The sequence below is a fragment of the Penicillium nucicola genome (assembly GCF_028828085.1).
Source record: "Penicillium nucicola strain IBT 29836 chromosome Unknown utg000005l, whole genome shotgun sequence".
Classification (NCBI taxonomy): domain Eukaryota; kingdom Fungi; phylum Ascomycota; class Eurotiomycetes; order Eurotiales; family Aspergillaceae; genus Penicillium; species Penicillium nucicola.
Genome location: NW_026643129.1, coordinates 411,256 through 437,809, shown reverse-complemented (window position 1 = coordinate 437,809; position 26,554 = coordinate 411,256). Strand labels below are relative to the sequence as shown.

The 26,554-nt window shown below is 49.2% G+C and overlaps 11 protein-coding genes across 11 annotated transcripts; 4 read left to right on the top strand and 7 right to left on the bottom strand.

The window, feature by feature from the left end:
* Positions 1-191: 191 nt before the first annotated feature.
* Positions 192-1,262, top strand: zrfA (high-affinity Zn(2+) transporter ZRT1; the record flags this gene model as incomplete). The annotated part of the gene is made up of 1 exon (XM_057127621.1): positions 192-1,262. The coding sequence occupies one exon, from the start codon at positions 192-194 to the stop codon at positions 1,260-1,262; it is 1,071 nt and encodes a 356-aa protein (XP_056984138.1).
* Positions 1,263-1,949: 687 nt separating this feature from the next.
* On the top strand, positions 1,950-2,859 carry N7511_005243 (uncharacterized protein; the record flags this gene model as incomplete). Its single annotated transcript, XM_057127620.1, has 4 exons — positions 1,950-2,021; positions 2,069-2,533; positions 2,590-2,732; positions 2,781-2,859. 4 exons carry the CDS (start codon positions 1,950-1,952, stop codon positions 2,857-2,859), a joined length of 759 nt encoding a protein of 252 aa, XP_056984137.1.
* Positions 2,860-3,299: 440 nt separating this feature from the next.
* On the top strand, positions 3,300-4,352 carry N7511_005242 (uncharacterized protein; the record flags this gene model as incomplete). The annotated part of the gene is made up of 1 exon (XM_057127619.1): positions 3,300-4,352. The coding sequence occupies one exon, from the start codon at positions 3,300-3,302 to the stop codon at positions 4,350-4,352; it is 1,053 nt and encodes a 350-aa protein (XP_056984136.1).
* A 340-nt stretch (positions 4,353-4,692) lies between these two features.
* Positions 4,693-5,897, bottom strand: N7511_005241 (bZIP transcription factor; the record flags this gene model as incomplete). The annotated part of the gene is made up of 3 exons (XM_057127618.1): positions 4,693-4,787; positions 4,839-5,802; positions 5,859-5,897. 3 exons carry the CDS (start codon positions 5,895-5,897, stop codon positions 4,693-4,695), a joined length of 1,098 nt encoding a protein of 365 aa, XP_056984135.1.
* Positions 5,898-6,117: 220 nt separating this feature from the next.
* N7511_005240 (uncharacterized protein) lies at positions 6,118-7,250 on the bottom strand (the record flags this gene model as incomplete). Its single annotated transcript, XM_057127617.1, has 3 exons — positions 6,118-6,737; positions 6,790-7,137; positions 7,184-7,250. The coding sequence occupies 3 exons, from the start codon at positions 7,248-7,250 to the stop codon at positions 6,118-6,120; spliced, it is 1,035 nt and encodes a 344-aa protein (XP_056984134.1).
* Positions 7,251-7,843: 593 nt separating this feature from the next.
* On the top strand, positions 7,844-8,474 carry N7511_005239 (cytidine deaminase; the record flags this gene model as incomplete). Its single annotated transcript, XM_057127616.1, has 5 exons — positions 7,844-7,913; positions 7,962-8,095; positions 8,144-8,229; positions 8,284-8,365; positions 8,427-8,474. 5 exons carry the CDS (start codon positions 7,844-7,846, stop codon positions 8,472-8,474), a joined length of 420 nt encoding a protein of 139 aa, XP_056984133.1.
* Positions 8,475-8,759: 285 nt separating this feature from the next.
* N7511_005238 (vacuolar protein sorting/targeting protein 10) lies at positions 8,760-13,238 on the bottom strand (the record flags this gene model as incomplete). Its single annotated transcript, XM_057127615.1, has 1 exon — positions 8,760-13,238. One exon carries the CDS (start codon positions 13,236-13,238, stop codon positions 8,760-8,762), a length of 4,479 nt encoding a protein of 1,492 aa, XP_056984132.1.
* A 528-nt stretch (positions 13,239-13,766) lies between these two features.
* On the bottom strand, positions 13,767-15,606 carry N7511_005237 (uncharacterized protein; the record flags this gene model as incomplete). Its single annotated transcript, XM_057127614.1, has 2 exons — positions 13,767-15,149; positions 15,550-15,606. 2 exons carry the CDS (start codon positions 15,604-15,606, stop codon positions 13,767-13,769), a joined length of 1,440 nt encoding a protein of 479 aa, XP_056984131.1.
* A 2,853-nt stretch (positions 15,607-18,459) lies between these two features.
* N7511_005236 (aromatic ring-hydroxylating oxygenase subunit alpha) lies at positions 18,460-19,773 on the bottom strand (the record flags this gene model as incomplete). The annotated part of the gene is made up of 2 exons (XM_057127613.1): positions 18,460-18,874; positions 18,938-19,773. 2 exons carry the CDS (start codon positions 19,771-19,773, stop codon positions 18,460-18,462), a joined length of 1,251 nt encoding a protein of 416 aa, XP_056984130.1.
* An 890-nt stretch (positions 19,774-20,663) lies between these two features.
* N7511_005235 (uncharacterized protein) lies at positions 20,664-22,925 on the bottom strand (the record flags this gene model as incomplete). Its single annotated transcript, XM_057127612.1, has 4 exons — positions 20,664-21,203; positions 21,271-22,174; positions 22,228-22,609; positions 22,664-22,925. The coding sequence occupies 4 exons, from the start codon at positions 22,923-22,925 to the stop codon at positions 20,664-20,666; spliced, it is 2,088 nt and encodes a 695-aa protein (XP_056984129.1).
* Positions 22,926-25,656: 2,731 nt separating this feature from the next.
* N7511_005234 (uncharacterized protein) lies at positions 25,657-26,097 on the bottom strand (the record flags this gene model as incomplete). Its single annotated transcript, XM_057127611.1, has 1 exon — positions 25,657-26,097. One exon carries the CDS (start codon positions 26,095-26,097, stop codon positions 25,657-25,659), a length of 441 nt encoding a protein of 146 aa, XP_056984128.1.
* Positions 26,098-26,554: the final 457 nt, after the last annotated feature.

Here is a 26,554-nt window from a genome sequence, read left to right as displayed (position 1 = left end):
TCTCAGCCCTATAGACCGGCACACGTACACTCATGTCAGAATGGAGCCGATGTCTTGTAGATGAGCCAGGCAGCAAGTTTGAAGTCGAGAACAGAATCCCCCCAAGGTACTCATGTCAATGGTATAAAATCACTTGGTCGTGGTTGATGGGTCTTCCACACTTCTTCAATTCAAGCCAAAAACCAGGCAAAATGGCTTTCGATCCTGACCATGTCAATCTGAACAAGGCCAGCAAGGAGGATGTCCTTTGTTACCTGGCCATCTCGGAGAACCAATACAATGGCCACCTCGGCGCTCGCATTTCGTCCATCTTTGTGATTCTCTTCGTCTCCTCCGCCTTCACGGTCTTCCCTGTACTGGCCAAGCGGATTCCCTCCTGGAGAATCCCGCAGAATGTCTATCTCTTTGCTCGCTACTTCGGCACCGGCGTGATCGTCGCTACAGCCTTTGTCCACCTACTCGACCCGGCCTACAAAAGAATCGGACCGAAGACCTGTGTCGGACAGTCAGGATACTGGGCGGAATACTCGTGGTGTGCCGGCATTGTGCTGTTCACAGTCTTTGTAATCTTCCTCCTGGATCTGGCAGCAGAGATCTACGTCGAACACAAGTATGGCATGCACAAGAACGAAGAAGCCACCAACGTCTTCATCGCCCATGAGCATCATCTCGATGTGCAGCCTGCCCCAACGCAGCCCACCATCATTTCCGACGACAAGGCAAGACGCGTCGAAACATGGTCCTCCGAGAGCGACTCCACAGCAGCAGAGCAATCCTTCCGCCAACAGATCGCAGCCTTCCTGCTTCTAGAATTTGGCATCATCTTCCACTCAGTAATCATCGGCCTAAACCTCGGCGTGACAGGCTCCGAGTTTGCAACTCTCTACCCAGTACTAGTCTTCCACCAGTCCTTCGAAGGACTCGGAATTGGAGCCCGCATGTCAGCCATCCCATTCGGAAACCACACCTGGCTGCCGTGGATTCTGTGTGCGGCGTACGGCCTAACCACTCCGATCTCCATTGCAATCGGCCTGGGACTGCGAACTACCTATGTGCCGGGCTCGAAGACGTCTCTCATTATTCAGGGTGTGTTGAATGCCATCTCGGCTGGGATCCTGATCTACACTGGACTGGTTGAGCTCCTGGCTCGTGACTTTCTGTTTGATCCCTGCCGTACTAGACGTCGGTCGAAGTTGTTGTTCATGGTGTGCTGTACCGTGTTGGGTGCTGGGATTATGGCACTGATTGGGAAATGGGCCTAAATTTGAGCAAGCTGGATTGTATCATTGGTTATGCTATGAATTACTGAAGCGATGTTGCTCCTGAGGTCTTTGAATTAACGTAGCATTTTACTTCTCTTGATCAATTTTTTACTTTGATAATTTAGTCGTGGAACTAGGTCAATCGAGGATATCGTACCAGTTCTGACATCGGTGCCTTAGACTGATTCTCTTCAAGTCCAATGGAATTGAATTGAGATTTAATGCTAAATGCACTGAGATGCCACTCGGCCGAGGAATGAAAGATCGGAGTGATAGTAATGCAGTCTGGAAGCATCTAGAGGCACGCCATTCGAAGATGAGAAATAGAGAAAAGAGAAAAGAGCCAAGAGCAAAGCATATGCTTATTCATAGGACTATATTCTGTCATCTTGTCACTTGCGAATATTTCCTGATTACTGAAAGAACAAAAGGACCGAACGGTTGGGGATTTTCTGATCAAATCATCAACTCCACCAACCTGAACTCCCCTGAATTGACTACGCTGATTGGCTCAATGGCGATTACTGATCTATATCGTATATGGAAGACAAGACTCGATATTCTGATTGATGATACTTTCATTTGAGAGTCAAGTGGCGTCACGACGGTATAAATAAGTCCCAAATCCCACGAGAGAATCATCATTCACTACTCTACTTCATCTCACAATATCAACTCAACATCGCAATGGCTTCTCCCTCTACCATTCTCATCATTGGCGCAAGCCGTGGCATTGGTCTTCAACTGGTTGAAAAAAGTGTACGCACGGCTTTCTTAATAGCAGACTGTTGCTGACAGCGATACAGCTTGCCAGACATCCCAATGCAGTGATCTATGCAACAGTCAGAGCATCTGCAACAGCTGTTGACCTTCAAAAGCTGCACCAGAATAACCCCAACCGCATCCATATCTTAGAAGCGGATGTCACCGATGCCTCGTCTATTCATCAACTGCAGGAGACCATCTCGCAGAAAACCTCAACTCTAGACCAAGTCATCTACAACGCCGGTGTCCTCAAGGGCTTCGGACCTTTGACAGCTTCCGGACTGGATGGCTTGAAAGAGAACATATCGGTCAACTTGTTCGGAGCCTACGCGAGCGCCTTGGAATTCTTCCCCTTCGTTCAGCGGTCGACTTATTCCAACAAGGTACTGACATTCATTGGAAGTAGCTTTGGATCTATCACCACGTACAAGGAGAACTTTGACCTGCACAACATGGCCTTTGGCACCAGCGGGGTGAATGTGACCGCTTCATACGACATTTCCAAGGTGTGTGAGTCTTCCGTCATTGGCAACTCCAGATGATTGACACTGTTGAAATCAAGACTGCCATGGAGCGCCTTGCCCTGGAGCTTGATCTGGAACTTCGCCCGAAGGGGGTCCCTGTCCTCCTGATTCATCCCGGTCTTCCCAAGACCGACATGAACCCCGTGGGTAACATCACTGTCGATGACAGTTCAACCGGAGTGTAAGTCCATATCTGAGCTCTTGATGGTCTGGTTTCTAATGGAAATAGCATCAATGTGATTGGAGACTATACTGCGGATCGAGAGGAAAGATTCCTCGATTATGCGGGAATGACCGTTCCTCTGTGAGAACAGAGCGCGATGAGTCGTTTAGAAATAGTCTATTGTTGATACAGTTCTGTTATCTCTAGCTAGAATATGATATAATTTGACGCACTTTCAACCCATTGCTCATCTACTTTGAGTAGTTTTAAAGGACTGGTGCTGAATTCTCGCCTTTATGCGTGGCCAACATAGCCCTCAACGTAACTATGCGTTAGAACCTTGGAAGTTAGTGAAGTTGCAGAAACAATCGTGTCGAGAGGAAAGTCTATTAGACTCATATGAGCAAGGAAAGTTAGCTTAGACATCAAAATGCCATGTTTATGGAATTCATCCGAAGTTATAATAATCCAAGTGGACGATTATTCAACATTCCACGAACCAGCCGTTTCTCTATATTTACACATATATATACTGCTTCCATCATAGTTTCTTCCACATATTTCATATTCTTCAAATACTCAATCATGAACGCCCTTGTCTTTATCACCGGAGCCACCGGCTTCATTGGCTCACAGGTTGCCCTTGCTACGCTCGAAGCAGGCTATCGTGTGCGTCTCTGTGTTCGCAAACCCGACCAAAAACAGCTTCTTGAAGAGCGGTACTCGAGATTTGCATCCAAGGTCGAAGTTGCCCTTTTGCCAGATATCACCAACACTTCTGCTTTCATCGGCTTGCTGAATGGAGTCGACTATGTCTTCCATCTGGCGTCTCCAATGCCTGGAAAAGGCTCTGATTTCCAGGCCGACTATGTCCGTCCAGCGGTAGAAGCAACCCAAGCGATTCTGCACGCTGCTTTGCGTTATCCCCAGATTCAAAAGGTCATTATCATGTCCTCGGTTCTGGCCTTGCTGCCCCCGACGGCAGCCGGCTCTCCCAGTGTTTCGGTAAAAGGTGAGCGTTCTATCTTCTCAGGAAAGGAAAGAGACCATAGGCTAACACAACACTTCCCAGACAACACCGGAGAAGTCATTCCAATCGAACTCGATATGTCATTTCCAGAAGGATTCATGGGAGAAGGAGTAAAGTATTCCGCGTCCAAAGTCCTCGCCCACCAAGCAACGCGAGACTTCCTAAAGCAATTCAAACCCCAATACACGCTCCTCACCTTCCATCCAACCTTTGTGCTAGGTGACAGTCTCATACAGGAGAGCGCCAAAGACATCGACGGCATGAATGCCTTTTTCTGGTCGTCGCTCTTTTCAGAGAAGCCAGGTCTCAAGAATGCCTGGGTTCATGTTCGGGATGTTGCTGAGGCTCATGTCAAAGCACTGCGTGTCTCTATTGAAACAGGCACTGAGTTTATTCTGTCCGCTCCTCCGGTGAGCTGGGATCAAGCTGTCGAGCTGATCAAGAGAGATTATCCTCAGGTGGGGTGTAAGATTCAGTCGCCTGTGGAGGGCGGATGGAATGTTGATACTTCGAGTGCGGACCGTCTTTTGATGATCAATTGGAGATCGATGGAAACGATTATCAAAGATGTTCTTGATCAACAATTGGGGTTTGAAGAGAGGGAGTGAGGGTTGGCTCTTTGGTATAGTTTCTTGTACAATGTGGCTTGAAAGCTGGAAAGAACATATTCTTTTGAATCATCTCTGTACAATCATTCCATTTTGTTGTCTGGGGAAGTTCTTCTTCTCTAGCTGGAAGTCAGATAATTCATGTTTATTTCAAGGTCTACGCTGCTCTACTTGTTGCTTCATTGATGAGCTCGGCAATGTCATAGTAGATTATACGATCACTCGGAGTTGGAATGATTATTCTATCAAAACTTCGGTTAGAGCCAAGGATGAAAATGATGAATAATCTGTCTGGTATTCATTCAATCCTTGGAAATAGATCACTACCTCGTATCATTTCTCATCGTCTTACAGTAGCAGACTGCAGAGCATACTCAACCATCTCCCGTCTAAATGCAGGCCCCGGACCAACACAAATAGCTTGACCGACGAGAACTAAGTTATTAGCACTTTCACATCTATAGACTATAGCTTTCTGCGACTTACTATTAATAAAAGTCGATACATCAATTTGTATCGAAGACGACACCGAATCTGAGCGAGAAGCCTCCGACGCAGCCGTATCCTCCTTCAGTCGTATACCTTTGTCACTTAGAACTTTCTGCACTCCGTAAGCATCCAGCCAATCCAGGGTGAAGTTCTCGATTGCCTGTTTGGTTGAATGTGGAACTAGTGATATAGTCGGGGGTATGAGATCCCCCGAGGCCAAGAAAGATAGAGCCTTAGCCTTATGCTGAAGACTCTCCGGATCATCTTCCAGAACTGTATTGTATAAAGATCTGGCCATCTGGCTTCGACTTGACGCAGGCGGTATGTACCCGAATATCTCTCTAGTCCGCGGGATATCTGGCAAATGGACCAAAAGTTGATATGCGGCGAGACAGCACTGGCGGACTAAACGGTGCATGAACTCCGCCTTTTCATCTAACGATGCTGTCGGAAGGAGTGGTATAGGGTGAGTTGTGGAAGGTGAGATTGGCGGGAGAGAGCAGTTGTCAATTACAGATGAGATCTGTCCACCATAACGAATCTCCGAGGGGGGTGAGAGGATAGATAGATGGTTTGTTGGCACTGAATCCTCTCTGCTGGATGTCGAGGTATCATCTTTCGATGGCTCTGTATCAGGCTGGTTGACTGGATCCTTTGCATGTGCACAGCTGGAACTATTCGAGTCTGCTTCCAAAGCCTCTTGAGAGGGATTTGATGGACTTTGCACAATCTCCGCTAGTGATAGACACTTTCGAGTCACTTCTCGCAAAGCCGAGGCCAAGTGAGGACGGCTTTGGGTCATATTTGTGTCGAGGACGAGTTTGCTGATGTCGAGGAACGCTTCATTTATTTTCTGAGCTTCATTTTCCAGCTCAGCTACCCGCTTTTTGAGTCCATTTTCTTCGTCTCGTTTTCGGTTGCGATGGGCTCTCTGGGATATGCGAAGCTGCTCACGGCGTTTCTGTGTAGTATGAGCTCGGCACACTTCTCAGCCCCAGTAGGGCTATGTGGACTTACTGTCAGCTGGGTATCTCTGTCCTGCTCTGACTGGCCCATCTTGTGCTTTCTGGTACTGGAAGATATAGAAAAGAGTCAAAGAGGTATTCTATCTCGTACACTTGGGCATGGACGTGGCCGATTATTTATCCTGGTTGATGAATAATCGGGAATTTACAAGTCCAGCGAGGACATTTTCAATCCTCTCGGCATTTTCACAATCAACTATGCAAACTATTGAATACACTTGGTTTGGAAATGAATCCTATGTTTCCATTCTCTAGTTCTTGGAAGAGCCAGATCGGGCATCATCCAGTCCTTTCAGGACAGACCGCGGTTTGCCATCATATTGGGTCTTCCTCATCCAATCCTCCAGACTCTGGATTCTAGTCGGCAGAATCTGGTCAAGACGCTGCAAGTCTCTCGTTGCACCCAGGCCTCCTCCCCAATACCTCCACCAGGCAGTGAAATTCACCTTCCAGGTCATGGTAGCTTCGTCGCGCGTCGCCTTGTCGCCTGCCGTCCAGTTCACTGGAGCATCCGCATAGGGCTCAGCGACCGCCATGTACTGATCCATTGGAATTGCTCTATGCACAGCAGGCCGTCCAGTAACACGAGTGAAGGTCTCGGCAATTTCTTGAAAGCTCACTTGGTCGGTGGCGACTTCCAGATCCAGGCCAGCAGATTGATCGATGTGGTCGAAGATCCAGAGGGTGTACTTTCCGACATCCTCAAGCGCAATCAGAGGAATTTTACCCTCTTCAGCGGGGTTTTCCCAAATGACAGTCCCATCCGAGTCGGTCCTGGGCACGAACATGCCATCCCACAGCATGTTCATGTACGGCCCAGTGGTGAAGAGGGTACTTTTCATGCCCTGCTGGCCATGCGCGAGAATCAGATCTAAGTCCGAGTTAGCCACTGCCTCCCTCTATCCACGTTGGATCTCTCATACCTCCCACTCGGCCCTTGGCATCATTGTGAGTCCGGAACCTCTCATCCCATCCAGCCTTTCGAAGTGCATAGTCACTATTGGCCCAGACAAAGTGCGTGACCTTCTCATGGCGAGCGATCTCATAGGCACGAAGTCCATAGAAGATTTCGTTTTTTTCTCCCAGAGTGAAGCCGTCGGTATTGACCCACGCTCCATAGACTCCCCGGAAGGCCGCGTGCAGATCTACCTGACTGGTCACGGCCCCTTGGAATAGAGTCACATTCTGTAAAGCCGCCAACGACTTGGCTTGAGTGGAGTGAGTGTTTCTTGTCAATACTTTGACTCGATATCTCCCACTGGTAGCCAGAGCTGCAGTTATCTTAACATTGATCTATATTCATGATTTACTACTCACCTTGAACAACTGGGGCACCTTGAGCGCCGGTGCCGCCAATAACGAGTACTTCTGGAAGGGTAGTCATGTTCAGTATTTCAGAATTAAGATATGAATTGCTTACAGATATGCTGAAATCGCGAGTCTTAAATAGCCACTCCTCTACTCTACACTTCTTCCACTTCGAAGATCAAATCATCAAATCGACTCGGCAAGTGGATCGGATGGATCGAATAATCTTTAAGTTGACCAATCAGAACTACTCTTGATTATGTATCGATTCAATTTCTCGGGGGTTGCTGGGAATATCTCGAATGCGAGTGATTATTCAAGGCTGATGGAATGCCTCCATGACGATATAACCCTAACTGTAGTGGATTTCATGTACGAGATGGTTGAGACTCTCTTAATCGGCCTCAAAATCAGGAAACTAAGAAGATCAAGGGAGAATATCGGCAAGTCTGGGCTCATGAACCATACCACGGCAGAGAACACTCAATATAAACAATTCGCTGCCAATCGAGCATTCAGACATTCCTCGACCATCGACTCAGACGATCAAAACCAACAAGAAAAGCAGATCAAGTCCGGCGGTTATCGCCGCCTATCAATGGCCGATAAAAGACTTCAACTTCAACTGCACAACTTCCCCTCCACTCCTCCCCCTCCACACATACAAACATGAGCCTCACAACTCAGGAACTGGAGATTCTGTCCACAAAGGCCATTGACGCCAAGGCAACTGCCTACTGTATGTTCTCCGTCTCTTGTATATTGACACCCGACTAACAAACAACAGGCCCATACTCGAAATTTCGCGTGGGAGCATGCATTCTCACAACATCTGGGGAATTCATCTCAGGCGCTAATGTCGAAAATGCCGCTTATCCGGTCGGGACCTGCGCCGAGCGAGTAGCCTTTGGAACCGCGATTGTATGTTGTATCCAGTAGTCCCAAGTCTTCACTTACTAACTCTCTTAGGTGGCCGGCCACAAGGACTTCAAAGCCCTGGCTGTCGCGACGGATATCACTCCTCCCGCGTCGCCCTGTGGGATGTGCAGACAGTTGTGAGTATCTCTTCTTCTTCCTATGATTCCCTGGGACTACGCTGATTCCAGTAGCATTCGCGAGTTTACTACGCCTTCGTTCCCTGTCTACATGTATGACGGCGAAGGTAAATACAAGATTATGACCATGGCCGAGGTGAGTGTCTTTTCAACCATCTCAGCAGTCTACGTACCACTGACACTGACACCTACACCAGCTACTGCCCGACTCGTTCGGCCCAGACCATCTACACAAGAATGAGTGATAACTTAACGTTATAAGTTACGTAGAACCGTAAAGTCCAAGCAATGGGCAAGTCTATTCATGATCAAATCCAACACTAGACACATCTCCCAACTCTGTCCAAGCCAAAGCAAAGCAGCGTATAGGTTATGCATACCAACAAATAAACCAAGAAAAGAAAAGCAAAGAAAAACAAGTGAAAGTCCTGGACTCGCTCATAATAAAAGTCACATCAAATCTTCCCAGACATCAAATCAAATATTCAAATCTACTCACGTCCAAGACGACAACTCCTGATGGAAGCCATTCAAGCCTCCTCCTCTTCATCAAACTCATCAGCACCAAGTAATTCATCCTCATCATCAACAACATGAGCATAATCACCACGACGCGCCGCAAACGAGCCACGCGTCGCATACGGTCGCTGATACCCGCGACCACTAGACCGGAACCAGCCCGAGACAGTGCGCGCCAGACTCGTCGCCAACAACGGCAGAGACTGAGCGACGGCCACGACGCCCGCGATGATCGCCACGGGCACAGCGACCAGGATGGAATCCCTGGACAGGAAGCTCGAGCCGACGCTGCCGCCCTCTCCCAGACGGATCTGGCCGAATTTGCCGTCCCAGTGCGTGTACACGTAGTAGCCGATAGCGGCAGCCACGGCGATGGGGGAGACGATGGCGAAGAAGAGGCCGACGCCGCTGATGCCGTGTTTCTTGTGGTATTCCTCTTCCTTGTTCGGGCAGGGGTGGGAGACGTCTTGGTCGAGGAGGAGGCCGCCTTGACAGGTGGTTTGGGGGATGCGGCGGTAGCCGGTTGGCTCCCAGTACTCGACCATTTCGGAATCGGACTTGCACTGGGCGCTGTGGTCTGGCTTGGGGAGGCCCGGGACTAGACCGCAGCTGCCGTCGCTTTGGATCTCGTAGTTGTAGTCGCATTCGAAGTCGGCGCGGGTGCAGGTGCAGTTCCGGCCGATGCTGTAGATATGGGGCGTGCGCCAGGGGTTCCAGCACTCGGCGGTGGGTTTCTTGCGGTGGTACTGCTCGACGTGGCCGAACAGACAGTTCTCTTCCTGGAGGGGGTGACTCGGGGTCCAGATTTCAAAGTCGTTCTCGTCGTCCTTGCAGTCGCGGCTCCAGATGGGGCTGAAGTCGAGAGGAATCGACACGCGTTTGCCCGAGGTTTTCGGGTCGGTACCCCAGAGCAAGAAGTTCTTCGATGTGTCAGAGGGCACGGTGGAGATGTCGTCGATGACCATTTCGGTGTCCGAGAACTGGAACTCGGTCCAGGTGGCGCCCTCGTCCAGGGAGTAATGCACGACCTTGGTGGCCTGGAGGTCTTTGACGAGCACGATCACAGACCCGGCGGCACCGTATTCCCACTGGTACCGTCCATTGCTGACTTGGGACCAGGTGATACCGCCATCTCTGGTGAGGAAAGTGTCACTTTCATCTTTCTTGCCGAGATATTCGCCCACGTTGCCTTGGGCGAGCATCAGGCCGATCGCAGAGCCGGAATCCAAAGTATCACGGTCATCGCGACGCTCTGTGTAAAGGTGGAGGTGGAGCGCACACTTGTCGGTGCCCTTGCCCTCCGTGACGGAACAGCCAAACTTCTTGCCATCAACACCCTTGGAAGGAGGAGCCAGCAGCATCCACTGACCACCGTCGTTGTGGGTGATCAGAGTTCGCACCTTCTTGCCTGCTCCCTTGCCCTTCACCTCATCCTTGTTGGCCACAGCGTTGGCAAGGAGCACGCCCTCCAGTCCCTCCATCTTTTCAAAGTCGGCATTGCCTCTGTCATTAACGTTGACAGCCTCAAGACTCGAAACAAAGTAGGTACCGTTGCTGTTACTCTTGACCAAGGACCCGAAGCTGCGTCCTTCAGCCTTGAAGACCTCCACGATCAGGAACAGTGCGTGCGGGGAGCTGGGGAGGATGGTGTATGAGGGAACATCAACGTTGAAGGGGAAATGGGCTTCGGCGAATGTGCGGCCATCCACGCTGACACTGGCATTCAGATACATGTTCTGGTTTCCGCTGTACCAAGCCGTGACAATAAACTTGTCCTTGGTTCCGTAATGAGCGATGTTGTTGAAGAGGGTTTCTTTTGTAGAGAAATTGTCGTCACTGATCACCAGTTGGCGGTTGTTGGCCGTTTCTTCTTTCTCGTATTGTTCACAGAGAATGAGCTTGGTGCTGTTCTCCCGGCCTTCTTGGTATGCAAAGTCGCATTTACCGACGCCAATAAGCATTGGGTCCCAACTGGCACCCCGTTTATCGGTGATGAATGCCTCTGAGCGACAGTTCTTGCCATCGCAGCTCTCATTTCCAATCCAGATAAGGGTGTCTTGGTACTTCTCATTGAATCTGAGAGGGATGAGGGGCTCCTTGGTTGGTGTCGAAGGTGCGTCGAAAGAGTGGAAAGATGTTCCATGGTTGATGGTATAGTAAATCTTCTTTTTATCGGTGAGGAAAAATGCGGCATCACTGAAGTAAGGATGCTGAACCATCTCCATAATTTTAACGTCGTGGTCCTTGATAGCTTTCTCCCAGGTCCGGCCATGGTCGTGTGATTTGAAAAGCTCAAACTTATCCGTTAGCATCATAAGAGTCTCATCGTCTCCGCTGTTGCTGGCTTGGCGCTCAAGGTAGAAGTAAACGGTCTCCTTGGCGGAGATTGAATGCGGCTTTCCAGCACGAGGCTTGCCATCGGCGACAATCGGAGCGGTAACATTCGAGCATGAGCGCTCAATTTCGCGATCGAAATCTTCACCACCCTCGCGGATACATGCGTTGCCGGGAATGAGGCGCCATCCTGAAGGACCCATATACTTCTCATCGGATTCCTTGCACTTGCCAGCTGGGGGCGTCAGGGAGACAGCCGGGACACATTCTTTGCGGTCTTCGCTACGGACAAAGTTGTAATCACATTCAAAGTCCTCCGCAGTACACTTGCAAGGCTTGAATTCGGGGGCAGAAATGGTGAACTCCTTCTTGATGAAGCAATCCGCGTTGGCCTTGCGGCGGTAGTAGAACTGCTTGTGGCCCATCAAGCAATCTGCTTCTCCCTTTTCATCCAGACGGGCAGTCCACTCTTCAAGGTCTCCTGATCCACACTGGCGCTCGTGGAGGTCATCGAAATCAATAGAATACATGAGGATATTGTCATCGGCCGAGATACCAACCAAAACGAACTTCAAGCTGGTCGAATCAGGTGTCGTGATCAGATACAGAGGCCTGATCTCATGCTCCAGTTTGAAGGACTCCCATTCTTTACCATGATCAATCGAGAATTTGACCTCCTTGGTCTTGGTCCCGTCAGCAACTGCCACAATCACGCCTCCCTGGTCACCGAATTCAAACCGATGCGGACCCTTGAGTGCGTGGCGCCAAGTGAGACCCGCGGTGTCCGATACATAGAGATCGCCCTCGGAGTATTCCTTGAGGTGGCCTCCAGTGTTACCGACACCCATGACCAAGCCAGGGGCCGGACTAGAGAACATCCGATGATCGGGCATGGGCATCTCGCGCAGCGCGACATAGGTAGTCATTGAGTGGATATGCAGGTCGTCGCCGTCGGCCTTGAGAGACTGGAAAGTTCTCGCATCGTCAAAGCTGATACTACTGACAAGCTTCTTCTCCTTGGAATCGGATTTCGAGGCTTCCTCCCAGTTCTTGACAGTGTTGACAATCGTGATACCCTGAATGTCTGTGACTCGCTCAAAGTCCACCAAGCCGTTCAGATCCTGGTTTGTGTGTTCGATGTTCTGCGTGAAGTAGGTACCGTTGGAGTTGGAAGACCACAGGCTACCCATGCGGTTGTCGTGCCACGTGGTTTGCACGTCAATCTGAATGCTGTAGTTGGTGCTTTCCAACAAGGTGTAGGCATCCTCCTCGATGCGGTGTTTTCCAAACTCAGCCCGGTGCCACACATTTGTATCATCACTAATATACAGAGCCTGCTCTGCAGTGCCGGCAGACTGAAGACGCGCAACCAAGTACTTTGTGACGGAGCGGATCTGCACACTGGCGCCGCTCAATGGCTGACCATCGCTCAATTTCGAGGTGGTGCCCTCCGGGCTGTCATGGAAGAAGTTGTCGGAATGAATCAGGACTTCCCTGATCTTATGATCAAAGTGTCCTGTCAATGCCGGCACCACGCACAGGACGCGATCGCCCATCGAATCCGGCATCTCCAAATCCAACGCGAACTGCGGGCGGCTTGCAGCCCACATGCATTGGAACGCAGGTTCCCGCAATGGCTTGACAGTTTTAAAGTCATCGACGGTGTAGTAGGCCACAGGCATACAACCAAGCAGAGAGCAATCGCCCAGGCCCATGAAGATGACCTTCTTGGGGTCCCAGCCATTGAACTCGAGCGGAAAAGACCGCATCGACGCGATGGGCGCGACATCTACCTTAAAGGAGCTCCAAGTCTTAGCCTGGTCGGTCGTGATCCAGTGCTTTCCACCTTGGCCGAGGATGTAAGCGCGGTTCTTATCGTACGGGTGCTTCCAGATCAGCTCGGCTTTGCCTGCCATGGCATCACCTTCACCCTTGATTGTGTCCCATTTCTCGCCGCCATCGAAGGAGACATGTGGGGTTCTCGTCTTAATATCGCGGTATAGGATCGTGTTCGTGCCGTGGAAGTAGAACAGGTCGGCGGGCGCACTGTCCAGTTTATGAGAGATGACCTTGGGTTTGTTCGCTTCCGCCGCTACTGGCTGACAGGTCAATGCCAGCAGCAGGCTCACTACGAGCAGCAGCCACCGAGGGATCATGATCGGTGCTGTGTAGGCATCTGATGGGTATGCGGGATGGATGTTCGGGCGGACCGATCCGGGGAAACGGGTTCAGTCGATAGGGATGGTATACAAAGTCGTAAAAGAAGGGATTGAAGCTGAGCTTCTAGAGAGAAGAACAATTAAGAGTGTGAATGGAGTTGAAGATGATGACGGAGCTGCGTGGCCTCTGCCTGGAGAGCTCCTTGTCACGTGCCTTATCACTATATCAATTGACCCGCAAGGCGGAATATCTACAAACTATGCCGGTAAGACCGGTATGAAGCATCAAGTAGAGAGAAGAAGGTACAGTGAAGAACTGCAGATAATATGTACAACTGCGAATCGAATAGATACATATGGGGGGGGAACAATTCAACTCCCCCAGGGATCGAAAATCCCCCCAAGACGCCATTAACTGATCAAAATGTCCCAGGCAACAATCGCACGCCAAACAAACGACAACACCGTGGTGCTTCAAAGAAGGGGAATAGGAATTAAACGAATGAAGTATGTCAATCAAGGCAATTAAACGTGACGTCGAAGTTTGCGCCACATCTTTCTCATCATGCCTTGATCCTCCAGGTCGGAGTCCCAGATCGACTGAGGGCGATCCGCAGGGGGAAGCTCAGCCAGTCGCAAGGGATCTTCCTTGGAGGATTGAGATGGAGTAGGAGAGTCGGTCCGGAGATCAGGCCGAGTGAGAGTCATTTTCAATGTCATCTCGCGGTTCCCTGGGAGTCGCTGTGGAACTCCCTTGGCGCCAGGTAGCCATGATTGGCGTCGTTGCATGAGAGATGATTCTACCGACGGTCGAGGTGCCTCTCGCGGTGATGGGATCGAAGTAGGAGAAGGTAATGCATCATGGACTGAACCTCCTGGGCTCCCCACCATCGTGCCATCGTCGTCTTCGAAGAATGTGCCAAAGTCCTGATCGACCAGAGTCGGTCTGGGGGAGTTCTCCGGGGCCACATTTTCCTCCTTCTTTTGTTCCAATGACGGGAATCCAAACTCAATGGCTTCATCGAACTTTTGTGGGGATGCGAGATATACTCGCAATTTCAAGCGCGCATCAGGGTCTTGGTAATATTGCGCCGATGGATCGATGCTCGATGTGGAGGATTTGGGCTCATGTTGGAAAGGCCGGTGTCGGGACGCTGGACGGGATTCTGAACGGTTGGAGAGAGGAGTCAAGGGTTGAGATTGGCTGACTAGAGGCAGTCCACGCGCAGAGATGGGGATGATGGGTTCTAGTTGTTTGCGGCGCAACTGATTGCTGAAGGATAAGGAGCGGCGGAACGAGGGACGACGGGATTTCTTGCGTGTGGCGGCGTCTGCAACATGCGCATGATACTCATCCAGCGACAAGTCGAGGTCACCGTCTTCATCGAGCCACCGGAAGTTGTCGTAAAAGGTGGGATCCATGTTGGGATCTGTCTCTTCGTCTGACTCGGAGTCGGAATCCCAAAAGGCCGTGGATGTCTGCGCAATGGAGACACTCTCTGAGGGGGGACTGGCAGTGGAGGAACAGCCGATGGAGGTCCAGGGACGCGCCAGGTCTCGACGATAGGCAACGTCGGCTGCGTCGTAAATGAGACTGTGCCGATAGGCCTTTCGGAGACGCCGTTGCTCGTCGGGTGAGAAAAGCCTTTGTTGGATCTTAGCGGGGAGAGCGTGGAAGCATTGCGAGTCAGCTTGGGCGGCCAAGTAGGCTAATTGAAGAGATCCTGGCTTGCGTAGTTTCTTAGGAGACGGAGAACGTTTCTCAAGACCGCGTCTCCTCGAACCTTGCCTGCGAGAGTAGCCAAGGCGAGCATTGGGTCGAGCTCGGCCATAGTTCGTGGAGAATGCAGGAGAACCGTGATCGCTCTGCCCTAACCGAATGCGCAAACGCTCGACATTCGAGAAGAACTGTTTGGATTAGCGATGAACAGCAATTGGTGGGGGGGTTAGTGGAGTCATCAACATGGCCTACACCAATCTGCAGGCGTCGTGAGAGGCGCCACAGACGATAGTGCGGATGGAGAGTCTCCACCGAGGGTTCAGGGGCAAATGCAAGGATGAGAAAGGGGAAATCCAACGCTCGGGCTAACTCGTATCGCACTCGGCCTTTAGGACGATGATCCCACTAGTGACGCTATGGAGGTATAGTAGTGTGATAGTGTGATAGGATGTTATGGATAACGGGAAGATCTTGGGGATATGGAGGACAGTGGTGATAGTGGTAATAGTGGTGATAGAACAGGAATTGAACATCATGATCAAGATCTGATCAAGATTAAGATCAGGAATGCAATAAAGATGCCCTTACCTTTCGTCTCACAGCAGGTGGTAGTGACTCAAAATCCTCCTCACAGTATGCAGACATGATTCAAGCTCCAACACTCGACAAATCAATGTAGGGATATCTCTCCGAAGTGACTGGCGTATTCACATAGAGTAGAAGGTAAAAGTGAGAGAATTGACCAGACGTGCAGGAAGACCACTAAATATCAGTCCGATCTTCCCCCAGTCTACTGTATACACATACATACATTAGCGCTCAGCACGGACGGTGTGATTACTTCTATTTCGAGACCTGTCACTTTTCGTGGCCCTTCTATGATCTATCATGAACCCCTCGATGACGCTACTGCAAACACCTTCAGCGAACGCTTGATCGGTTTCAAACCTATAGATGCGATCATGCACCGATTGGAATCCCCTTCAAAATCTGCGAGACACCAGAAACGACGTCAAATTTACTGTACAGTCGCAGCCCCCCGCGTATCGCTGTGATTAGCCTTAGCTCCACCGATCATCCCCCTTGAAAGGGGCCAAGTCTTGAAACATACATGCTAGTCTCGGGGCCGTAAATGAAAAGGCGCCTTGCATGCGGAGAATTCAGAAGAAACGAAAAAGAAAAATAGAAAAACATGGTGAAGGCGTCCTCAAATCAAGATACTATTGGATTGTCTCTCAACGGTCAAAATAGCAATAGAAAATAGCAATGGAAAATACGAGAAACACCACACCAAGATGATCTATCAGCTGTGGGAACCCGTCACAAAGGCCAACAGTACAGTACAGTACCGACAATGTGTGTTCATCGATGATTTGGTCAACGGTCGATCTTCGGCCGGAGATCCCCACTTGGCTACGTCGACGAGTCTTGCAAACAAAGAAAACGTTGGCGCTTGGAGGTTAGTGCCATGCTAGTGTCTCCGATTCCCTTTAGGCTCCCTGCGATAGCTCATATTATCGGACTACTTTACTGTACTAGATTAGACCTTGGGAATGAACCCAAGTGATCTATACTAAACTCAACTAGATTGAATGACTACGGCCTGAGGCCAAGGCCCAGACCTGAACCAAGTTCCTGGGAATGCAGCTCTGGCGTTCTCTGGGATTTACTGTGTTGCACTTGTGCAGGGGAGGTTCCTGTCTTAAAATGGACGTCAAGATACGGTGTACTAGTAATGCACGATCCAAGAGAGACACCGTTGTCTGAAAGGACCACAGGGAAGCCCATGGTCCAAATGACAATCCGTTGTGCAGGATTCAGTTTCAAGCCCTGTGCGTTCTGTCAACGTTTGACTGTACAGTACTCTCTCCACTGGAATCCACTTGGGTGGCTTGATTCACATAAATGGCAACACGATGCGAGGCGATGAGCCCAAAACATCGCCGTACAGGAAACAATCTGACCTTGGTGTGTCCCACTTCAGCCCTCGTACCAGGTCGGGTATCGACCGACCAGGGTATGCGTGGTTCCTTTTATTGATTTGAATCTTGGTCAAGGGTAATTTCGTACATGAGGCTCGGAGATTGCATGCAACCAAATCAAGATAAATAAATGGGCTGAGCATTCTGGGTAGAATTGAGTGTAGATGTATATCGACAGATGGGCCAATTTCTCTCATCACATGGTCTTGTGGCGTAGTGGTTACCGCGTCCGGTTTTGATTCCATTCCACTTATTGGATGAACATGTCCGGAAGGTCGCCGGTTCGATCCCGGCCAGGACCTTGTCTTTTTGTTCCTATGAGTTTCATCAATGGTTGGTTGCTTTTTGTGCCATTCATTGATACGATTGATTACTTCTTTTTACAATTTAGTATTCACAATTAAGATGTATACAGCAGGTGTCCAGATAAATGGTTTCATTGATAGAAACATTCAATCTGATAGTTCCAATATATATATCAACACGCAGAATTGGAAGGAACATTATACTATGCTGTTGGCTGTTTTCAGAAGGAACCAACAAATAGAAAACACGCACTATGCTTATAGTAATTCCACTAACCACCAAAGAGATAGATCTATCTAATTAGTGGTGATTCTGATGGGTTAGATTTACTACCAAGTTGATTCTCTAGACCCCCAACCCTTAACTTAACTAGTTATCAAGGTATTAACCACACAACTCAGACAAGGCCAATCATGTATTTCCAAAGCTAATCAATCAATTGCCAAAAAATGAAAAAATCAGACAGACCGCTGCATAGCAAATACAAAGAAGAAAAAAAAGATAAATATAAGAGGTCCTACCCGGGTTCGAACCGGGGTTGCCGGTAAGCGGCCTGTTAAACAGGGTAAACTCAAAAACCGGAGGGATAACCACTACCCCATAAGACCTGGGATGAAGTAAAGGGATTATATTATGTATAAGTCCGTACCATTTAGTATTAACGGCCATGCTACCACCTAGGTAAACAAACCTCTTTACCATTGAAATGGGAGATGCTCGATGGCAGTCTGGTCAAAACAGACGGGTCGACAAATGGTGGCAAGAAAACCCAACAACAAGTCAGGTTAGGAACTCTAGGCAAATGAGTCTTAACAGTGATAACCGGATGCTATATCAAGGAGCATCATGTTCATAAATCTTGAATCAGGAAATGAGTGGCATTGTTGTAACTGTCTATCCTTCTCTACAGTCGTAGATTGCCCATATCCTTTCCTTGAGGACATCACTGCCTGAGGCAGTAATCATACAAATCTCGTGATTTCCCCACTACACCACATAATTTATAAACCTCGAGTAAATACAAGAAAAACATATCCCAGTCCGTTCTTTTATTAGCGCACAAAAATCTAAAATATCGAGTCATAGTCAAACAACTGTCGTTTGTAAACCACTTCAATTTCATAGGCTAAATCCAGTTTATAAAATATGAATATCCCGATATGACAATATAACCAAATCACGCAAAATGCAAATGTAAACTACAGTAAAATCACCAAGCCAAGACTTCCTTCTGAGCCCCACAAGCAAGAGAAGCACAGATGGCCTCGTCCTTGTCACTCACGTCCGTGTCACAAGGCACTTTAGCCTTCGCCGGCCAGATCTCTCTCCCCACCTTCTTCTCACGCTCAAAGTGCTCCGTGACTACATCTCGGACTGTGCTTTGGAAGAAAAGCGGTGCCTTTTCGTATTTCGGATGGAGCTGGCCGTTGGTGAAGACACCTCGGTCGAGGTTCCTTTGGGCATTGTTGCAGAGGACTTTGTCTTCGCCCATTACGCGGGCGTACATGTCACTGATCAGTCGGAAATCTTCCTCGGATGAGTTTCTGTTGCGGTAGATCTCATAGGCCATCTTGGAGTTGTCGTGGCTCTTTGGTAGGAATTTCTGGACCATGATGAAATGTGGTCTGTATATATATTATATATTAGAATTTTGGTTGCATGTCATATCTCTGTTCTGGGCAACTTACGAAACGACCATGGCAGACATGGGGAAGTAATAGGTGCTGGCAGTATAAAGACCCTTGGCCTTTTGCTCGTCCGTAGACTCGCAATGGTGCTGAATGTGTCCATCCTTGAGGTCACTGTCGAAAGACTCGAGGTTGAGGAAAGCAGGAATGTCGGCATGTGTCGTTGGGCAGTGGTAGCATTCATTGAAGTTATCAGCCAGAATCTTCCAATTGTAGTGGCCTTCTAGCTCATAGTCGTGGTCCAGATCGTAGTTGTTAAAGTCGTAGGCCTTGTAACGGTCCTGCTTGTCGACGTCGCGGAAGTGATCTTCCCATGAAACCTCCGGGGTTTCATTTGCATCCAGATTGACCCAGATAAAGCCATTGACATCAACCTTGACATGGATTCCAAACAGATTGTTCTTGTCCTTGTCAAACCCATCTAGTTCCTGATATCCGGGGGCTTTGGCTAGTTTGCCATTCAGTCCATAGGACCAGCCATGGTATCTGCAGGAGATGATCTTGGAATTGCCCGAGCCCTCTTTTTCAATGACAGGATAGGCACGGTGTCTGCAAACATTATGGAATGCATTGACGTTGCCCTGTCGGTCCCGAGTGATGATAAAGTCATAACCCGCGATCTCATATCGAAGCCAGTCACCCGTGTTCTTGACTCGCATGCTGTGGGTGAGGAAGAGCCATCTCTTGGAGAAGATCGCACGGCGTTCCAATTCATACATCTCGGGAGAAGTATACCACGAAGCAGGTAACGCCCGAATGGGAGTCTCTTTCGCAGGCTCCTTAGCGACAGGAGCATCCTTGCCGAAGCCGAGATAGTGCATCATTGAGGTAGCCATGATGAGTTCCAAAGAAGAGTGAGCCATAGAACAATGCAATTCCGATCAACTTATACGTTTGTCCATTTGATATCCAACTGCTTGCAATCCGATCACCTGACCTCTATAGTTCCGATCTGGCAACCAAACCCCCACGCCAAGCGGGTCAATCCCCCAAGAACAGACATCGAACCCGCCGCACCTTTAGAACCCGCCACTTTGAACAACTGAGCTTCATATTGATAACACACTATTGGAAAACCCGCGACATACTCAGGCATATCTGCCACCAACGCTGCCCAACCTGACAGAACCCGATTGCTGTGACCAATCGAGTTTCCTACATTTGAAGGAAGATCCACATCCCCAGGGGTAGCAGAGCCCCAGGTTTCGACCATGATGCCGATGAGGAGATGATGTAAAGGTAGATCCTACTGTTACATGGCGCTCGGTTCCGAGCCGGATTGAACCCAGCCTGTCTTTGAACATATCTGCGACACAACGAACTGAATATCAAGTGAAACAACCCTGTACTGTACAGCTCGATCATGTTTGCGGAACTCGGCTTATCATGAGCGTGTGACTTATCGTGCATATTGTACAGCAAACAAGTACAGTGCATATCTACAGTCAAGTGCTGTAAGCGAGGGCAAACGAGGCGCAACAATGCCGCGAATGGATAACGTTTATACCGAGAACGATGACCACGCGACTTTGCTGAAAGATAAAGTTCCCAACCATGCATCAGATGCCGAACCAATAGATGCCGAACCAATAGTAAGAACGGAATATCTTGTGACCTTCTATCGCCTCGAAAGTATAGAAAATATGGAAAGTAAAGATAAAACATGCAGAGTCATTAGGTAAATGCTATGGTCTATATATAAACGCCAATCATGCAAGATCTATATCTATATCCAGCCATCTTGGGCAGCGGCGGCTTTCTCCCCATCCCGAGATTGAGGTTGAGACTGAGATTGAGATTGAGGACGGGCAGGCTTCTTCCCAGCCTGCACCTTCGTCAAGGTCAACTTCCGCCCCAATCCCCGTCCAACCTCTCCAGCCTGCGTATCAAGCGGAATGACATCATCATCCATCGAGGAGCGTCGACTATCCTGCTCAAGACTGAGAAGAACCTCTACAGCCTGTCGATCTTCGATAACCTTTGGGTGGCGCTGGGCAAAGTATCGAGCATACTTGTAGAGAGACCAGTAGCAGCTGAAGACATTGATGAACGTCAAGGCGATCTTATAGAAAGTGTAGTAGAAGAACAAGACCTTCCAGTCGATGCGCTCTTTCTTGAGACGGAGGTGAATTTCGTTGAAGAGGATTGTGTTGATCAGGTACATGGCGATCGTGACGCCCAACAGCATACCGCAGAAACCAGGGCGCACAATGAAAGAAATGGGGAGGACAAAGGGGGCGAGGAGGTAGATGAGTGTTTCGTACACCTGAGCAATATTAGTAGCTGATCAGGATATAGTCTCGAGGGAAAAAAAAAGAAATCCCATAACTCACCTCTTGGAACACGCAAAGCTTCGCACCGAGTTCCCACCAGCCAAGCTTCCAGCTGGTGAAGATATACTTGAGATCATAATATATACCAATGACAAAGAAGAAATTCCACCGCTTGAATCTCTGCGAGAAGATAGTCATCTCGCCGAATCCGCCCCGACTACCACTGCCGCTGATGAAAACCGACGAGGGCGTTTCAGTCTCCACAAACACCTGCGAACACATCGTAATGCGTCCACCAAGACGGCGACATGCATCGCCGAAGAACCAATCCTCCGAGACCGAGAAACCAGGATGTTCATGGAAAGTAGCTTTCAAGAATTCCACATTCCAAAGCGAGATAGCGCCATGAGGGAAAGTAGCACTGCCGCATTTTCCAAAAAAGTCTCGTTGGAGACCGGACATTTTATATTCGAGATCTTGCGCCTGCTGGCAGTATGTTCCCTTGGAAGAGTTTGGGCCAACACTCTTGATGGTATAGCCGATACAGCGAACGCGTCCGGTTAGACGATCGCTGACGATTGGGAAATTGGGCGGCAAAAGACAATCGTCGTCGATGAGGACGGCGTTCTCAAAATCCTTGGCGGCGTAGCAGCCCACGAACTGGGCGACGATTTTCGATCCAATAGGGACCCAGAGGTGGTTCACGCCGTATGGTTTGCAGATTTCTTCGGTATTGTCCAGAGGGGTTTGGGAGTTTCCGTTTGCAATGACGAAGATGTTTTCTTTGGGGAAGATTTTCAAGGCGGCGTCCAAGGTCGGGCCGATGATGGTGGCTGATTTATAGCAGGGAATAAGGAGGGCTGTGGATTTGACATTATCGGAGTTTCGCTCGAGATCTTGTTCTTCGACGGCGGGCGGTTGGGGGTCTTTCTCGAATAGAATGAGAAGAGGACAGAAGGCATATCTGGGACTGGTTAGGGCAGGGACTCGACGATAACTTATAAATAGGCGACTCACAGTGCGGCCAAGCCAATTACAATTGCATATCCTCCTTGGATAACGAATTTGTTTTGGACAACCCAATATAACCACCACACTGCACCCCGCCATAGAGGCATACCAACTAGAACGAAATAGACGAACAGCACGAGGAGCACATAGATGCTCCATTCGAATAAGAGCCGGACCCAGTGTTTGCGTTGGATAGCGATGCCTCTTAATTTGGCCTTTTCATAAACCTCCTGTAGACTGCTGTCGCCACTGGATTTCGATTGAGAGCTGGCCCTGCTGAGTGGCTGAGGGCTCAGCTTTGCACTTGGAGGTGGTGAGACTGCCTCGGTTTCGAGGATTGGGGTTGCGGGCTCGAAGGCCGGTTTATCAAAGTAATCAAATAGACCCTCTAAGAACAGTTAGATGGTGGTAATTTATAGATTGGATAATTGTTTATAAATACCCTGAAAGGCCGGGGGATCACTGCGTCCACGGGGACGAATTGCAGATCGTGGTCTTGCTACAGATCGTAGAGCGGATAGACTGAGAGGACGACTGGCGCTGGTCCGACTTGGTGTGGGATATGAAATACGGTTGTTGTCGGGGAGAGACTGTTCCCATCGAGCCAATTCCCAAGGCGAATTGAATCTGGCGGTGGTGAGCAGTTCTTTCGGGATGAAGACATCTTCCACGATAGAGCTTCTCTGGCTCTTTTGCTCAGCCATTGGAAAGATATATTAAAGTGCCCGCTATAAGTTAATGCCGGGTAACATGAATAAAGGAATAATAACCTCAAGGAACGGACGGTACTGCGAGGGCACCTCGTCAAATGGTAATGATCTCGGCCAGGCCCAGGGCCCAGGGCATCTACATCCTTTATTCCAACCCGTCAAGCCCTCTCCGGAGTAAATCTCTTGCCTCAGCCTGTGGGCCATGGACCGGCTTCCTAGTCCATCGCCCCATTTATTCTCAAGGTTAGGTTTAGAGATGGGGCCGAGGAAGAGGAACAGATGAGCCTCTAGAGCTCCAGTCCAGAACGGACCAAAATTAGGGTCAGGAACCAGGCACAGACCCTGAGTCGTCCCAGAAACTGGATAGTCCCATGGTCTTGATCGAATACCCTTACCGAGTTACAAAACCACGGTTCCTGCAGACTTCACCTCGCACGATATAGTTAGTTACTACAGAGCGTACCTGGGGCTAGCGTTTCCTTGGACAGTGGGGGCAGTCTGCCTCACTCATTGGGGTCCACAGCCTGGCTCTGATCGGGGGGCCAGCATACTGCCTTCTAGATACGACTAGCGCAAGAAACATAAAGGTACAGTATGCTGTGTATGGAGACCCTAAGAATAGTCCCCATGAAAACCACCGGACAGACATTGATTATGTTCGGCTACCACGGACTGGCTGAGTCACTCGGATCCACTTGCTTCTGAGGTGCTCTAGATACGACGAGACGCATTGAACCGTTCTAAATGATAAAAACATCGATGCCCGACAGGATAACTCATATTCTCCAGTCGGTGTGAGTTCATGAGATTTTACGCAATTGCATGGACTCACACTACTGCACGCACTTGGATTCGCAGTGGGTACTTGTGAGAAAAATCGAACGCAGCCTTATGGACCAGTGGTTGGGCGCGCGGAAAAGCAACCCGAAAGATCTGGTCCGCTGATCGACATTGCCATTACCTGATCCAACTGAGCTAAAAGTAGGTGCATGGCAGTCGACGCTGGCCATAGCTTGATGTCGTAGGGGGCCGACGTAATGGCGGGACCCGAGCCGCGAAGCGACTACCGGCCTTTGTATGAATCTACGATCTAGGATAGGTGCTCGGAGGTGTACATTATACTACTGTATATATTTATTGTATACAATATGATGTTTTAAATCTAAACTCATGCTGACTTCCCCCTGAAATGTCTGGTTGGAAGAAAAACTCCAAGTTTAAGCTTTCGGGCCGGACGCCTCAACGCCTGCCGCAACTGCCGGTTTCTGAAAATGTGGCTGCAGAATGAAATGAGCTGTTGATTCTTTGCCCAAGTTCAGATTCAATGTTGTTTTCATTTTAAATATCCACTTCTCGGTCTCGGTTGGAAATGATCGGTCTTCCGGCTCTATGGAACTCCGGGGTGAAAGCCTAGACAATGGAGGGCAGGCAGCAGGTACAGTACTATATGGACCGGCAGTGATGCAAGGCCATGCATGTACAGTGTAAAAGCTGACAGCCTTGTTTATTGACGAGCAAAACCTGATTTTAGATTGCAATGCAATATAAACGAGCCCACGGGCTTTCGGTTCCGTGGTACTGAGCTCAAATTCAGGTGGAAGGGCAGACTGGTGGGTCGGTAGTCTTGCATTCCGGCATTCTTTGACCATTTTTCCTCGGAGCCAAGGCAAGACATTTGGTGCTCGGATGTGACCCTTGACCGGATTTCGTGGGCTTTGTTCCATGGTCAGTCTACTCTACAGTGGGGAGTGAGGATTTTTCTCAAGGGGAAAGATCAAAACAAGATTGACAGAGCCTCGGTATAGTACCGAGAGGCGAATTACTTATGTGGATTGATTGATTCTGGTGCAGAAGGTCCAATTGATTCCCCTGGCGTTGGGAAGTTATATGGGTAAGGCTCTGTGCTTGGTTATAGTCAGGAGCGAAATGTGCTCAAAATTGTCTATAGTCTCTCGATATCAATAGGCTACGCTAATGGACGAGAAGAACATTTGTATAACTCTTTGCAAAAGACAAGCTTTTTCAAGAAACCAATTAAAAGCTAGTTTGATTGACTTAATAACTAAAAATGGCTACTGCATTAACTTATATTCTGCGTCTTGACTACATCATATCAAGGAGATTCAATTCTTCAAGAACAAGAGCCGGAATCTGCACGTCTTATGCCTCGGAGTAATAATCATTGAGCATCAATATACTAAAAAAGGATCGCCTACATTGATGAACAAAGTTTCTGATACATCCCTTTCATTCTAATGATTCTAGTTTCGACTCCACGTCCCAAGCTCACACGAAAGCAAATCGTCTCATCCAATTGAGTCCGACTCAAATGATACAGCACCGAAGCAGATCCACACCGTCATAATACGCATCATACTATTGCGCAATGACAGCCAACCTGGCATCGCGCACCACCACCATTATCGAGCCCTGCGCCCACACTACCGCCTGACCTAGATCAAACCAAGTGAATGACAAGTTCATAGAGGACTCAAGCTCCAATTGATCACTACGACTCCTAGAAGTGCTGATTCTCACCACCAACGGTTTTCATTTTGCTATTCAACTTTTTTTTTAGGTTATCGAATAGAGCTAAACCGAGTTCCCAAACACTGCAGGACATTGCAAAGATCTCCATGAAAGATATCATCCACCAAGACATCCGCGGGTCAACCGACACAAAGCTGTTCCACGTTCAACAAAGTCCTCTCTCACCCCCAACATCTCAAGTCAGTGGCAGCGGGGCAATATCATAAAAGTTATCACAGTTATCCTTTTGATTCAGGTCCACCCACGCCGAAGTCGCGCCTGGCAATATCGTTTGTTGCACATAGCCGTTTCCAATGCCGGCATTGTTGGTGTTCAAGGTTCCGCCGCCACTGGCACAGGTTCCGCAATTGAGGGCTCCTCCAGCGTTCAGCTGAATGAGGCGGACATTGAAGGATTTGTTCGGGGTTCCTCCTAACAGGACCGGCACGGCGACCAGTTGATTCCCAACTCGGCTCAGTTCGACGGTGCCAAAGGTCTGTGTCTGTGGTGATCCAATCACCGAGCCGTCACAGTTGCGGTTTGTCTTTGTCAGAGCCCCGTTTTTGAAGGATATCAGGGCCGCAGTCGCGGGGGAGGTTGCAGCCAGTAGGCCGAGCAGGACCAGGCATCCCTTCATTCTGTTCTTTGGTCTTGTTCTTGGTCTTGTATATTGACGGTGTCGCAATAGCCGAAACTGACCCGTGATGCGGTGGGCAATGGACGCCTTTTTGTGCTTGAGACGCCAGGGCAGCTCGAGACGTCATCTATGATAACAGCCAAGCTCATACGAGCTTCATCCATTTCCTGCTCAAGGACGACAACAGTCCAGACCTTCCCCAGATTGGCTCATGACCATATGATCTCACGCGTGTGATTGAGTTCGCGGCTGTTCCCAAGTGAAGTTGCGAAGAACACGAACTCCTCGTGTTTATGCTTTTAGTCCATCTCTGGGGTCCACGGGGAGCTTAACTGCTTGACTGCTTAACTGCGTTAAGGTGTCCACGGCCCCGCTCACGGTTGGTTATTCGGGCATGGATTGGACTGATATTGGACCCGTTGAAGTTCAAGAACCGTGAACCCTTCGCTTGCCCGGA